This window comes from Ciconia boyciana, chromosome 24, assembly GCF_034638445.1.
Source record: "Ciconia boyciana chromosome 24, ASM3463844v1, whole genome shotgun sequence".
NCBI lineage: Eukaryota > Metazoa > Chordata > Aves > Ciconiiformes > Ciconiidae > Ciconia > Ciconia boyciana.
The window spans coordinates 1,622,127-1,637,774 of record NC_132957.1 but is presented as its reverse complement, the minus strand read 5'-3'; the positions used below and the strand labels follow the sequence as shown (position 1 = coordinate 1,637,774).

At 40.6% G+C, this 15,648-nt stretch overlaps 1 protein-coding gene across 1 annotated transcript in view; it reads left to right on the top strand.

The window, feature by feature from the left end:
• The window catches only part of AP3D1 (adaptor related protein complex 3 subunit delta 1), a 45,395-nt gene that overhangs the window by 27,264 nt on the left and 2,483 nt on the right, over positions 1-15,648 (top strand). The window contains exons 15-31 of the mRNA XM_072845216.1: positions 1,322-1,553; positions 2,048-2,193; positions 2,334-2,475; positions 3,402-3,473; positions 4,425-4,500; positions 5,328-5,527; positions 6,232-6,305; positions 8,703-8,907; positions 9,647-9,709; positions 10,345-10,449; positions 10,955-11,104; positions 11,240-11,287; positions 11,669-11,858; positions 12,974-13,062; positions 14,108-14,193; positions 14,636-14,757; positions 15,521-15,600. Coding sequence (XP_072701317.1) covers positions 1,322-1,553; positions 2,048-2,193; positions 2,334-2,475; positions 3,402-3,473; positions 4,425-4,500; positions 5,328-5,527; positions 6,232-6,305; positions 8,703-8,907; positions 9,647-9,709; positions 10,345-10,449; positions 10,955-11,104; positions 11,240-11,287; positions 11,669-11,858; positions 12,974-13,062; positions 14,108-14,193; positions 14,636-14,757; positions 15,521-15,600 — 2,080 coding nt within the window. The remainder of the gene's footprint in view (positions 1-1,321; positions 1,554-2,047; positions 2,194-2,333; positions 2,476-3,401; positions 3,474-4,424; positions 4,501-5,327; positions 5,528-6,231; positions 6,306-8,702; positions 8,908-9,646; positions 9,710-10,344; positions 10,450-10,954; positions 11,105-11,239; positions 11,288-11,668; positions 11,859-12,973; positions 13,063-14,107; positions 14,194-14,635; positions 14,758-15,520; positions 15,601-15,648) is intronic.

Here is a 15,648-nt window from a genome sequence, read left to right as displayed (position 1 = left end):
TGAGAGAAGGATAGTTCAGAATATGCACCCTAAAGCTAACAAAATGATTGCTGCTTTCCCACTCCCTCACCCCATAAGACTCCTTGGCTGTTTCTAGCCAAGATGGATTCTTCATTTTGAATATCTGGTCTTTTTTCTTATCTCTGTAGTCCTGCCCACTCATGCAGGAAGGCGTAGTTGTGGGTATAAGCAGTAAGATCTTAAGACATTGAAGGAACTCCTTAACCATTAAGGTCTAACCCCACTTATATCATAGGGAAAATGTCCAATCACCATGTTTGACTGAATTAGTTTTTGCTCTCCTCCCTGTTTTGCCCTTGTTGAAAGGTTTTTGCAGAACCTAATCTTTCTGAGAATTAGAAGTAATCTTATTTTTGGCTAAAAACTTACCTGTACCCACAGTAGCACAATTTTCAAAGTTCTTGTGCCAACAGTGTCTTAGCTTAAACATGTTTTTGTCTCTTGGTTGTGTGTGCATATGCACATGCTTACCTAGCTTTCATTTTGTTAAGTTGGACAGACCATGATACTGTAGTCTCCTTTTATCATCTGGTTTCGTGTCTCTTCTTGTAGTTGCCACTCTGAACACTGGTTCCAGTTTAAATCTGTGTAGTAGGTGTGATATTTTTAGTGAACACTGATACAGATCAAATCTTCACCTAATTAAAAAAGTTCTGCGAAGAAAATTGTAGATTAAGAAGCAAGAGAACATACTCTCCTTTTTCAGTTTGATCATATTTTTACTTTGAAAGAACTTTAGCTTTCCATTCGTAATGGACCGGTAACTTTTTTGTGCATCTTCCACTTAGTCGTGAGCAGACAATTTTGAATAAGAGCATGAGATTTATTCAAACAGGTGCTATGATCTGCATTCTTTTCTGTGTATTAAGCATTGCCTACTAGATTTTATTTTTGTTCAGTAAATGACTGGGAAATACAACCTCATTGATGTGAGTGGTGAAGTACAGAATGGCAGGAAGGTAGCTGGGCTGCTCAATCCAGAATGCCAATGGAGTTGGCACTTAGAAGTGCAATGCTTAGTTGATGGAAAGAATACTAAACTTGTAAAAGCGGAAATAGAGGTGTCCCTCCCCTTCTGTAAAAGGAGAAAGCTGTAAAGCCTTCTATGCCATGTTACTACTGTAATTTGGAAGGGGAAAATACACAGAGAGCAAATGATTATGTATTTGTAGTCTGTCCTGTCTTTCTGCAGCACTTTGTACTGCAACTGAGGTTTCTGAAAAATTCTTCTCCATGAAGACTGATGAAATGTTGAAATTTCTCAATTGCTGTCTTTCATCTGTCCACTCTGTCTTTATAGACACCTCGAGGAAGCAAACCAAACTTTAGAAGCAATGTTGAGGCCTAAAGTTACGACTCTACCAGGCCACATCCAGGCAGTTTATGTCCAGAACATGGTGAAGCTCTATGCATCCATCCTGCAGCAGAAAGAGCAATCTGGGGAAAAGGAAGCAGCTCAGGAAATTACACAGCTGATGATTGAGCGTTTGCCTCAGTTTGTACAGAGTGCAGATCTAGAAGTTCAGGAGAGGGTAAGAGAACAAAATTACTTTGGAATTTATCGTACAAAGTCTCACATATGTCTTGGAGCATATATGTAATTTTCTGTGGACGTGCACGTTTTATATAAGCCATTGTTATCAACGGAGTGGCGCATTTATTCTGTACTTTGTGTAACTCAGTGAAAGAGAAGCTCTAGAACTAGAGGACTGGGAAGAGTGGTGACCCTTTCATGTCCAGGCCCAGATCTTATTCCAGTTCGATACCACCTCTGAAGACTGCTTGCAAGAATTTAACTCAAGACAATTTAATTTTAAAATTATGCAAGCACATAAGGACACAGCTAGAAGAGAGGGTTAACATAGATTTTTTTTTTTTTTACATTTGCTCTAAACCTGCAGTTATGTTGCTTCCCCTAATTCCTTTAGTGGAGCAGAACAGTTATCTTCTGCTGACATTCATTGCAATTTATTTTTCTGGTTCAGTTTGTTAATATTAATTCTGAAATTACTGCATTTGTTTTTAGGCTTCTTGCATCTTGCAACTAATAAAATATATTCAGAAGCTACAAATAAAAGAGGTACCTGTAGCTGAGGAAGTAATAGCCCTGTTTGCTGGTGAGCTGAACCCTGTAGCTCCTAAAGCACAGAAGAAAGTACCAGTTCCAGAGGGGTAAGGTTCCTTCTCTCTCCTAAAGCCTTATTTAAACTTTTAAATGCTTAAATAGTAAAGCTAAGCATATGATGAGAAACAGTGAAATACTCAGGGGTACTGAGTCAAGCTATTTGTTTGCTTCCTGCAATTCTTACCAGCTTGGACCTTGATGCCTGGATCAATGAACCTCCATCAGACAGTGAGTCTGAAGATGAAAAGCCCAAAACAATTTTTCATGATGAGGAACAAAGGCATTCCAGACATAGACAGCCAGAAATAGATGAAGAGGAACTGGCCAGAGTGAGTGAATGTTAAAATGCTTTTCCCTACATAATTCAGTAGTAATGTTGTAGGTGCTACTACAGCAGTCGGAGCTGTTGTGGATTCTCCATGTAGCCAGGGAGCCATTCTGCTCTCTACAGCTCAGGAAATCTGATTATTTGATGTGAACAAAATACAGGTATTTTTTCAGGCGTTGTGGAATACATCCGATATAAAGTTCTCTTGTAAGTCTAGCTTGCCTATCTTGTCCAAGTGGAAGCAAGATATCATAAAAACTTGGCCCTCGTTAGGAGTTTTGAGCGCTTGTAAAAATCTGACCTGTAAACTGTGGTGTCTAGTGCAGTTCACTTCGAAGTACGGGGTCTTGAGGATGGACACTTGTGCTGAGCTGTGCAGCTATTTGGTTTTTTACACACCTCCTCCACTGGTATACTTCTGTTATTCTGTGTGCTCTAGATCAGCAGAGAAAGAAGCAGCATCTTTGCTTATGGACTTCAGCAGCTTTTATGAATTACTCTAGTGCGACTGTTCTCAGTAGTGATACCACCTTTCTTGCTTCTGACCTTTTTTTTCCCCTAGAGAAAACTTATTGATAAGAATTTTCACTTCTTCCTCTCTTTGCAAAAATGAAAATAGAAACATTTGAATTGCCATCAAAATCTGGTCTTCAGAAGTTACTCTCTCTAGTCTAGAATTAAAAAGCAAAAAAAGGATGTTCTAAGGAATATTAGTTATAGTAGTAACAGTACTTGTAGTTACATTCCAGTAAGTCTTGTAACTCAAAACTGGTTTATCATACTCAGGCTACTATGGTATCGTCTTTTTGCAAGTAGTTATGCATGGTTCCAAAAATTCAGGGAGATTGCATTTTGCACTTTGCTGCTTTTTATCTCTCTCTGCTTATGAACAAACATTCTAACTACAAATAACTCTTTTGTTTTCAGCGTCGAGAAGCCCGGAAACAAGAACAGGCAAACAACCCATTTTATATTAAAAGCTCTCCTTCCCCGCAGAAGGTGAGTGAGTCTGAATTAAAATCTCTTAAATTGTGTGAAGGCTCGCTGAATGTCAGAGCTGCAGCTTCCCTCTGGGACATTCGGATTATTCCCACTGCAGTTCTGATCACTTAGTAGTGTGCCAACTGGAGTGGCTACCTACAACTATTTTTGTAAGTCTTGTTTGTGTTGAGAAACTCACAAATGACGTAATATCACAAGAGCAGCCAGCTTTCTATGACTCTCTGGTGGACCTCCAGTTTAGAAATAAGAAAGTGGTGATTGTCACAGCTCCCATTACAGAGTAGTTTGGAACAATCTGGATTAACTTGTCGTGGCAAGCCCAGTGTTTATATTTCAGCAAGGACTTTCTAAAAGCCGTGGAGAAACACTTCTTCTCCATGCCCTTGTGTCACAAATTCCCGTGCAGGTAGTTTGTCCCAGCTCTGGGTGATGGAAGGGTTCAGACTGCCAGGCACTTCATTAAGAGCAATGGAGAGAGAGTGAACCTTGCACATGCTCCTCTTGAACATGCCGTGTGTTTTATGGATCAAAAGGTTGTTGTGGTCTCTTCTTAACACCTTTTTCAGGGAAAGAACCTGCTTTATTCCCTGTATATCCTAAGGACTGCCCCATTTTCCTCAACTCAAATATCAAAATTTATCTTTTAAAGTGGTAAGTTATTAGCAATAAAATACAAACCAAAAATTCTTCAGAGTGTTGCAACAAGCCTTCTTCAGGGCAGTAGCAGGGTTAAAAAACTGTAGTGAAAAGTAGGGTCTCTTATAATAGTTATCATCTGGCTTTAAAATACAGTCTGCTACCACACAGGATTTAGTACTGAGCTATTCCATTCCTGTCCTTTAAAATGTTCACTTAAAGGATTAAACTGCTTGATGTTTTGAAATGTGTCTATTTATATAGATTTGTATCTGGCAGTGCTCAGAATGTAATAAATTTTAATTTTCCCAGCGATACCAAGACACTCCAGGTGTGGAACATATACCTGTGGTCCAGATCGACCTTTCTGTCCCCTTAAAAGTTCCAGGTGAGTGCAGCTAATCTTTAAAATTACAGAAATTCAGTTAAGCAAAAGTAATAATTCCTTCTTAGGAATTCCTCCTTAGGTTTTTAAGGGCAAGGAGCATCCTTTCATTAGGCTCTTAAATATATGTCCTTAACTTACATGTGTTTGAAAATAGTACTTTGCGGTCCGAGTGCAGTTCCTCTCAAGACAGTATGAGAAGTAATTCTGTGATTAAGTATATTGCGCAGCCAAGTCTGTAACATGTAAACTAACCACTGTTCTGTGTAGGTAACAGTCACTTTTTTGGAATGTTTTAAAGGGCTGATGAAGGTGATCAGGAGACATTAAGTGGAGTTTGATGGCAGAGATAATATTTTAATATCTTGTTTCAAAAATCAAAAGGTAGTTGTATATCTAATGAGTGGTTTGATATAGCAACTGAAAAGCTGTTGATAAAGTGCAGTACACTGCAAGTGATCACTTCTAAGTGCAAATATTTAAGGCTTACATAACAAAGTTTTTTTCAAAAGTGTGGAAAGTTGTCAGTATTAGTACAGCAATGGCACCAATTCTACTTAAAGTATCGATGTTTAGATACTCTTTGTAATCCAGTTCATGTGGACAAGAATCGGGGAGCAGGATACAGCTCTGTCCTATTTCTGGAGAGAGGGAGTGTGGTAGTAAAGCTGGTCCTAGAGGGGCTGTATGTGAGGTGATGTGGAAGCATAGAGAGGTGTTGATCCTTCTAATTCTGAGAAGCTAGAAGCAAGGTTCACTCCTAACATACTGTTTCAGCGATCAATGTCCATGTGGACTGTAGCCTGAAAGCAGTCTGGCTTCCTCCGCAGGAATGCCTATGTCTGACCAGTATGTGAAACTGGAAGAAGAGCGAAGACATAAACAGAAACTGGAGAAAGACAAGAAAAAGAAAAAACAGAAAAAGGAGAAGAGAGGTAAACATCATCGCCATAACTCTCTGCACACGGAGAGTGAGGAGGATATTGCTCCAGCTCACCATGTCGATATCATAACAGAAGAGATGCCAGAGGTCAGTTGCTATGGTTGGTGGTCTGAGTTGTGGGGTTTATCTGTGTGCTGCTCTTGAGAGATTTTTCCCCAAGAATTGCCAGCCAGTCAGCATCATTGCAGTTCAAGAGCTCTGATTTCTTGCTAAGCTGTTTAAGAAATGACTGATTGAGATGGTCCTAGGCTGTTCTTTGCAGGGGGAGAAACGATTGTCTTTTTGTGCACAAAAAGACAAAAATTGCCACTGAAGCTATTAAAAAAAAAACAAAACAAAACAAAAAACCAACCACCACACAAACCCCAACGAAACAAACAATATGCATCTCTGCTGTAAAAGTAACGCTGTCCAGATAGTCACTTGATTTGTTATGCTCTGCTGCTTCACTTTGACATTAACTTGCTGTCTAGTCAGCAGGTTTGCAGCTGATTATAATTAATTGCGCATGCTAATGATGTAATCTGTATTTGTTCCTAAAATTTCCTTTAATCAAAACCGAACAGCAGCAATTCAAATCCTGCAGTTTATGAAGAATGGTTTTCTGTTCTAAATTAATCTTGTAACTAGATGCTGCATTAAAGCGCATTGTTCCTATAACTTTGCCTGACTGCAAGCTGGCCTGTTCCAGGGTTAACAATCTTAAACTGGTTTGGGCGATGTAAAGCTTTAGTTTCAAAATTGCCTGTGGTTTGCTTCTTCAGTGGATGATCTCTTTATCTCTCCTGCAGAACGCTTTGCCCAGTGATGAAGATGACAAAGATCCCAATGATCCATATAAGGCACTTGATATAGATCTGGATAAGTAAGTGAGAGTTTTGTATGTGAATTTACTTAATTGCTAATCAGAATGCATGAGGGCAAGTCTGGGGCTAAACAGGCAAAGGCACTATCTGCAGTCCACTAGATGAAAAGACTAAGTCTTTCACCGTGTCTTGGATGTAACCTTAGATGATCATCCAGGCTTGGGTTCCAACCGCAGCATAGATGATAAAAGCTAAGCTGCTGAAGTAGCGGGGGTTTGGGGAGGGGCAGGGGAATCATTTTGTGTGACTGAATGGAGTCTGAAAGCAGAAGCAGTGTAGCTGGGATCAGATGTGAGAGAGTCTGAGCTTTTGGGTGTAGCAATCTCTCTCTGATCTAACCTGCATTGGCACCGAGTGTGGCCTGCATTCATCTGTGTTCATCTCAGAACCACTGTACACATGGCAATGCGTGCCACGCATGTATGCTCTGCGTTGTCATCGTTTGACCAGTAACGGCCAGTTCGTAGCGTCCCCATTGCCCTGTGGACATTCAGTGTGGTTCCACTGTTGAAAAATGTTGTTATGATATGAAGTTCACTCAATCATATTAGAACTTGGACCAGAGTCTGATCCACATTCAGCTAATGGAGTTGTTTACAGTACTAGCACCGCAGGCTGCAGTGCAGCAGACTCTGAATCCCTGCATGCCACGTGGTAATTAGCAGTGGGCTGTTAAGTATTGCACATGGAGATTTTTTTTTTTTAGTTGCTGTTTTACAAAATCACCATGCTAAAAATAATTGCTGATTTATGGTCCATGGATGCCTTCTGTAAGGTTTTGAAGACTGTGCAGGCACATGTGTACATGGGTAGTATCACTCTCTCTCTGATACTTAACTTTAAAGTCTGTGCCATTCTCTGCAATTCTCAAATCTGTAGGGGTTTGGCCCCTCAGTACCTTGCAAAACAGTGATGTAGCATTTTTAAAAAGTGAAAGAATAGTTTCTGAAAAACTTCCTTTTTTCGTGAGCTGGTCACATTCCTCTGAGTCTGCAGGGGACAAATGTATAACAGGAAATTAATTTCTGACTGTAGTCCTCATATTTGCATGACAAGCTTCAACAGCGTGGAAAACACTGAGCAGAGCAGTTTCTGAATGCTGTGCTCCAGGAGGCATCTTTGGATTTTTGTATTGTTTCCATCCATTCTCTTTCCATTTCATATGAGTCAGTGTGCTCTTCTGTCACGTTTTCTCATGTCTCTGTCCTCTCTCTTTCTTTCTGTGCTTGCACTGCTATGTCTGTGTCACGCTCACATGCAGTCTGGTTTCAGGGAAGCCTTCCAGGTAAGAATATATTGCCAAGTGGTTGACCTTCTTTGTCAGGTTGGTTGATTTCAGTGGACAGGGTAAATACTTGAAGGGTGGTGAAACTATTGAAAGTATTGACCGTCAAATTTGTGTTGAGTCCATTTCATCGTTGACTTTCAACACTGATCCCTGTTCCTGTACAGGTACATGTGAAATAGCTGAAAGATGAGATCTGTTTACTCTTCACACAGATGGGGTCCATCTTGCCCTTACAGTGTCTGTTTCAAAGTAAAAAATGAATTGGGTCTGGTTCTTCATGCAATATAAGCAAAATAAATTAAGGCGGGTGAGGCCATTAGAAATCTTCCTGAACTGGTGTTTGCTGCTCAAACACAAAAATTAATGTTAAGTAAAAGCTGTAGAAATAGAAAAAGAGGTGATCAGTGAACGTCTCACTGATTTCTGGACAGTATTTGACAAGAATGGAGAAATTTCTGTGGTGATTTTTTCCCAAGTAAAGGATTTGGGATATAGTGTAAATCTGAACTACTACTCATGCTTTTTGGAAACAGGTGTCTGAAATTAAACACAACTTTTAAAATGTAATGGTAGAGTACAGATTCATAGCGTAAACTTCCAAAATGAAACAATTCCTTGCTTAAAATAATTTCCAATGGGAAAGATCTATTCATCAATAACAACAAAAAACACGCCCTTCAAGGGCTGTTTGAGCTATGCTGTCATTCCACTGCTTGAATTTCCACACTGTTGCAAATGCTTCCTACTCTTTCACATTTTTGGTTTTCCTTTGAGAGTGGTTCCACAGAAATGCAGCATAATGCTATGTGTATGTATTCTTCTGTAGGTGTTACTCAGCCGCAGGTCTGTAGTTACCACTTCTAAGAGTGATCAGGTGTCAGAAAGAGCTTGGCTCTCAGTCACCTTCAGATTGTTTCTATTAACTTCTAATCCATGAGGGCAGTGTCTGCAGTTACATAAATAAACCTCAGGTACAGAAGTATGTGCTGATTTAAGATTTTGGAGCCCAGCTCTTTAAAAACAAAGCATACCTTGTCTGGACGTCCAGCAGATAATCTGAGCTAAGGGAGACTGTTTGCAGAAGGGTAATGGTCTCTCTATTTTTAAGACCCTTAGCAGACAGTGAGAAGCTGCCAGTGCAGAGACACAGAAATGTTGAGACTATGAAGTCACCAGACTCAGAAGCTCCCTTAGTAGAGAAGAAGAGCAAGAAACCCAAAAAGAAGGAAAAGAAACACAAAGAAAAAGAGAAGGAGAAAGGGAAGAAGAAAGAGAAAGAGAAAAAGGTAGTAGAGGAGGAAGAAGAAAAAAAGGTAATTCTTCAAAACTTGCATTATTTTAGAAACTGCTGTTATGGGCCACACTTATTGCTGTGTTCTGTTTGTTGCTTAGAACAGTTGTATTTTACAATTCAAACAGCTGAATGTTTTCAAACCTTTATTTCCTTAAATTTTTACAACCATAAGAGCAGGTGTTTAAAGATTTCTCTTAATAAAAACATTTACTTAGCCTCATAAGTTAACAGAATTCAGCCTACTGCAACCTACACAGCAGATCTTCCAGATCTAATTTGGAAGCTGAGCTTACTGATATTTTGTCTGTTCTTAAAATGGGGAACTCTTTAGCAAAATACCTGGAACTCACTTTTGTTCTACATCCTGTCCCCTGTATACTTCAGAATCTTTCAGTTATAAAACCTGACATTAGTTGTCAGTTACTCTGAAGACTTGAAGTATCCTTCTTGTTAACCACTCTGCAAGATGCAGGTTTCCTCTAAGATGCAGCTCGTGCTTTGAATGCCTGTAGATACTGTGATACGTGGGGTAATTTGCGTTACTGTCAGCTATGTCCAGGTTTGGAATTGTGCTCAAAGGCTGAAGTTAAGCTTCTTGAACTATTTGCTCCCAAATGTATTGCAGCATCTCTGTGTGAGCATTCTGGAGTGATGCATTTCCATGAAAACTTAAGGTTTTAATTTAATTGATGAATATTTTTTTTTTTAAAGAATGGTATCAACAAACCACAATGGTTTTGTTTTCTCTTGAAATTCAGGGGGAAGAATTGGATTTCTGGCTCTCCACTGCTCCACTGCCTGCTTCCACTACCCAGCCACAGGTAGACATCTTACCACATCACAGGAAACTTTCTTATGATTGCATCTTAGCTGCGATACGAGTGCTTTGTCATGCTGCAGGAGAGAAGGGAAAGATAAGCTTCATCTCCTCGACTTACTGCTATGAAGCAATGACATTTTATCTCCCCAGTTTACAGACACTGTAATGGGAGGTTTCGAGCTCATTCTGCTGTGCAGATCAATGGATAGAAATACAGATGCAGCTACAGGCGTGGTGGATTTTAATATTATTGGTGGTTTTTAATATTGTATTATTAGTGAATGGCTTTATTTCCTAGTGTGAGCTAGACACTAGCAATATTAATAGACATGAGAGAGACAGTCTGAAAGAAAAAGTTTCATGAATTTTGATGGGACGTTTTAGAGGAAGAGACAGGAAATATAAGGGGATGGATTCCTTGGAGGAAGTCTTTTGTATCTTGTCCTCAGGTGATCATATTTGCTGGGTTTCAGAGGCATAAAATGAAAGGCTTGATACCATGTTAGTCTAATGTAATTTTTGAAATAACAGGTAATGGGGGGGGGAGTGTCACTGTTAAGATTTTTTTTTTGTGTGGGATTCAGTTGTTCCAACTGCGTTCCCTTAGTGTCATAATCCTTCTGCTAATCTACTCAGAGTGAGCCTGAAGTGGGTGCTGCTGTTGTGGCTGAACCTCAAGAGGTAAAAAAGGAAGAAAGGAAAGAGCGACATGAGGAAGAGGAGGAGGATGATGAAGGAAAGGTAAGTAGTTTAAGTTGCTGATACCCTTAGCCATATTCTCCTAGTGTCTCATATTCCTTAAAAAGACACACACCAGAATCACAAGGTTCAGTGTAGTGACCACCTGCAAATAGGCAGCAGTGGAATGCTACATCCTTGAGGAGCTCTAAACACTTCATAGTAAGAGGTTTGGTTGTTCCTTGAGGTAGCAGTCTTAAAGCTGAGCTTCCAAACGGTTGAAGAGATTGGGCCTTCTGCTGATCCCAGGCTGCTTTGGGTTAAGGCATTGTCATCTGAGCGGGGAGCAAGGGTTTACTGGGACTCAACACAGAAAGACAATTGGGGTTTAAGGAATGGGAGCTCTGTTTCAGGTTTCTGCAGTAGTAGGAAACTTTGTTCAGTCATCCAGAAGGCTGCATAGAGTGAGAGTCTAGAGTTGAAAGACTGGTAGAGAGGTCATAATGTAATGGCTGGAAATACAGGGTTTCTTTAAGGGTTTGTTGTAGTTTCTTGTTCTTCTTGGTAGAAATCCTCCAAGCATAAGAAGAAAAAGCACAAGAAAGAGAAAGAAGAGAAATCTAAGGATAAAAAGAAATCCAAAAAGAAGAGTCATCACAGCGAGGAGGAGACAACAGAGTCGGTGCAGAATGGAACACTAGATGATGAACCACTACCAGTGAGTAGCTGTGCACTGGCAGCGCTTGCCTTGGGGAAAAGGCAGGAGCTAAACTGTTTTGGGAGGAAGGAGGATGACAGCTCTTTTCAGAGAAATTAGTTACATTGCGACTGTGATTTCTTTCTTGTTTTTCAGCCTATGTCCAGTTATCGCCTTCTTGCTGAAAACCCATACATTAAAATGGTGAGTTTTTTGGCATTCAAATCCAGATGTCTTTCCCTTCTTGTGTTCTCTAAGAAAAGAGGGGCTACCCTGGGGATAGTATAGTGACTTTATGTAGACAACATTTAACTGAAGAACTGTATAAATCCCAGGAGATAGAAACATAACAAAGCTCCATTTCCATTCCTTTGGATGTCCCACTTAACAAGTTTTTAAGCTGGTATTTTCCCACTACTTATCAGTACTGTGGAGCCGATCACCAGTGTGCTTTTCATTATTCTATAGCTGTACCAAATTACCTTCTTTTTGAAGCTTGCTTTATTCTGATGTTCTGTTCTGGTGCTCTGCTGTTTGAAGTTTCTGAATCTTTCCCATGGATTGTTTTTTTTTCTTCGTTTGCAGACCTACGATATTCAAGGAAACCTCCAGAATGATAGTCAAGTTACAGTCTCTGTTATCTTTGAGAACAAAAGCACTAGCTTCCTTAAGAGCATGGAACTAAATGTCCTGGACTCTCTCAACACTAAAATGCTCCGACCAGAAGGATCATCAGTACATGATGGGATACCTGTGCCCTTCCAGCTACCCCCTGGTATGCGCAGCTTTGCACAGGGTTCTTGGAGTATGTCTAGTCCTGCACTGCCCTCCTGTGGAAAGAATTGTTTGAACTTCTTGCTACTTGCTCTTTTCCAGAAAGACATGTCCCTCTGCCTGGGTGTTCACTGGGCTTTCACACAGTTCACTGGAGAGGATAAGCCTTCTTGCAGTATGGCTATAAACGCAGGTGGTTCTGTACAGCAGGAGCAAAGCCTATAATGTAGGGCTGGGAGTCCGAATGTCTGAGTTCCTCTTCCAGGTGACTGCAGGCTGGCACACCTTTGAACGTGCCAGCATCGCCAACTACAGGAATGTAAAATTCATGAGGAGTTTGCTATGAGATTTAAAATGAAACAAAGTTATAGGTTCATGAACCATTAGAATCTGCTCTGGACTTATTCTCGAGCTATTTTTCCACCATTTTAATGGCAGAGGCCATACGTAGTGAAAGTTTGTGATAAGTGTGTGCTTATTTGGATGGGGAGCTGAGCCCTTAAGAAATATTAGACATGAAGACGATGGATAATGGCTTCCTACATAGTACAGTAGTACAGTCGAATTGCTAAACTTCTTTGAATTTCACTTCCTTCGCCAAAGAGTTAATATGAATACTGAAACAGCTCACAGAAGTCTTCTGGGATTTAGTGGCTTCAGGGTGTATTTTGATCCCCCATGAAAAGCAGTGGGGTATTTTTTTTTATTCTATATAAGGCAGTTCTTGACACAGACTTGTATATCAAAAGAAAAACATAGAAACATTAAAATTCAAATTAGTTCTGAAAACTACTTGGAAAGCTGAATATTTTGGTTATACAAACAGTTTAAATATATTGCCACTGTGACATTTTGCCCAGGCACTCACTCAACAGTCTCTACCAAATGCCAGCTATTGCTGCTTTTCAGAGACCCAAGAGCTAAGTGCTGTACACTGTTAATTCACAACAGGAATTGTGCATATAACTCTCTTCCAATTACATGGAAAATTTCAAACTTGGTTCAAAAATAGTCAGTACATAAAGCTTAGCTGCTACTGATCAGTTTATTCTAACCATTACTTAGCTATGGAAACATTTTCTGACCTGACTTCTCCTTCTCCTCTCTTCATGCTAGGAATCTCTAATGAAGCCCAGTTTGTGTTTACACTTCAGAGTATTGTTATGGCTCAGAAGTTAAAAGGAACACTGTCCTTTATAGTCAAAGTAAGTGCAGCTTTAAACTCTGTGCTTCTGCTTCCTTTGGAACTGCATAAGGGAGCTTGACTTGGGTGGAAAGCACTGCTTTCGAGCTTTTTTTTAGGCATCATTTCATCTCCGCTGCACCAGCCCATTCTGTGATGTGAGAAGTATTTTTACATGACATGTTGTGCAAAGAGTGTCCCGAATACTGCGTAAGCATGTCCTAAATTGTCATTCCTGGCAGTGTGTGAGCAATGCAGCCTGAAACATATGCCACATTGTCAGCTAGAAAATCACTGCAGTGGTGCATCTGCTGGGGAGAGGAGGTCAACCAACTACTGAGAGTTGCAACCCAGAGTCTGTTTCTTCTGATCTCAGTTATTCAAAGATCAGGTGGACACTGCTACGTGGTACAAGGCTGGAAAAATAGTAATAAGAATTAGATACAGTTAATATGGACGGAAACCCAGAACAAGAGTGAGGTTAGCCAAAGGCATTGTTTAGTAAGTATCAACCTGTATAAGACTATGTGGGTTTCTAATCTTATTTCAGTAAAGCTATTAATGAAGGAGCTGTGTGAACAGCTCAAAGGAAGTGAATTGAGACAGTTGTGGCTACTTCTGAGTCAGCCATTATCTCTATTTTAAGGGTTTCTTAAATAGTATACTAGTCCTGTTTTCAGTACCTAAGAATCTGGGAGATACTGATTTATTATTTTGCTTGGGAAACAGTGAACTGTAAAACCACATCTTCCAACTGTTAGTTTAAATTCAGTCCGCTCAATATATTTCAGCAGAGTGCAATCAAAAATGCAGCCAGATCCCTCCAGTTGTATCCCTTATCTGCTCTAGGTGTATGTTTCAACCTAGGTGCCCAAATCTTTTCTCTGAGTGGCCTGATGTTGTAATGTGATGGTCGTCCTCAGACTGATCCTTCAGGCCCAGCCAGGGTCTATCAAAGGGAATTGAGCCCTAAAGTCTTCGTCGGTGCCTGTTTGGTAGGTGGGGGTGGTGCCTCCTCTTGCTGCCTCGGGGCTCCCTTTCATCTCCTTTCCTTTGACCTGTTGCAGAATGATGAAGGTTCAACCCATGAAAAACTAGATTTCAAATTGCACTTCAGTTGCGCTTCATACTTGATCACGACGCCTTGCTATAGGTAAGTGCCATTTAGGGAGCACAGCATTGGTGCTTTTGCCGCCCATGTGAAGCTGAGCTTTGGCTGCAGGCCATCTCTGCAAGATACGCAGCATGCTTTTGACTGTGGCTGCTTGTGATTGCTTTGGTTACAGTTCAGTTATCTTGTGTAATGTTTGACTATTAAAATATGTCCAGCAACTTCTTTCAAGTGATTCTGAAGAAGGCGCTGTATGCCCTGTAGGCTGGCAGAGGTCGTGTGGAAGGAGCTCTGGTTGAGGTCATAGGGTAGTCCAGTGGAGTCTGGAGTGTGGTTCCCGTATTTGCTGTAAACCCATTTTCCTAGAGCTTGGTAGTACTTAGACTTCTGCATCCTGAGATGTCTCGAGGTCTGCATGGGGCTAATGTGGCAGATTTCACTTGAATTTCTAGTACAAGTGTTTACTTTCCTTCATGTTTTGCAGTGATGCTTTTGCCAAGCTCCTAGAGTCTGGAGATCTGCACATGAGTTCTATCAAAGTAGATGGAATTAGCATTTCTTTCCAACATCTACTGGCAAAGATCTGTTTTCATCATCATTTTTCAGGTGAGTCTTCCTTGAGGCAGAACCTTCTGCAAAATTCCATATTCTAAAATTTCTGCTGTGCTTGGCAAGTGCAACACTCCGTGGCCTCAACAATGACAGAAGCAGGTGATGCCTAGATTAAATAAATTGGGGAGAGGAGTTTTTTCCAGTTTTGTAATACATTGATATCCTCAAAGGATGCAGTGTTCTTCAAAATGGACTCTCCCTCTGTCCCTGTGGCTTTCCTCCAGTCCAGCGAGGCACGTGGCAGGTATCACGGGAGCAGCTTGCTTATAGTTAGGGCTGTAACTGTTCTCTGGAGGGTGTATTTGATCATCAGTGCTTCAGCCTACCTCTTTCCCCAATGCTTCGTTTCAGTAAGGGAGAGCGGGAGCTATTCAAGTTTGGACTTACTAATTAAAAAACAAGTACTGGATGAAGCAAAATGAATGGCTGTTTCATCATGCTCTGGTGTATGCATTAGACGTTGCCTCACTGTAAGTATTTCTGGGGAAGAGATCTACATTCTGATCAGCACTTTTGCCACAAAACATTTGCAGCTTACTTAAAAGACAAATTACTAACCTCGTTATTGTGAAATATCCCAGATAGGAGCCAGGAGGAGCCAGGCACGTACATCATCTTAACCCTGACTTCCTCCTCCCCTCACTCAGTAGAAGCTTCTGTTCCCTGAGGCCTGGCAAAGCAGTAGTTCCTCTTCACAGGAAGCAAGCCTTCTATTAAAAGTTGTCCCACTAAATGAAAACTCCTGCTTTCTTTATAGTTGTGGAACGCGTTGATTCGTGTGCATCAATGTACAGTCGTTCTATCCAAGGCCATCACGTCTGCCTACTGGTAAAAAAGGTGAGAGCATTGTAACACTCTGAAACAAGACCTGAGAGAAGCTAAATC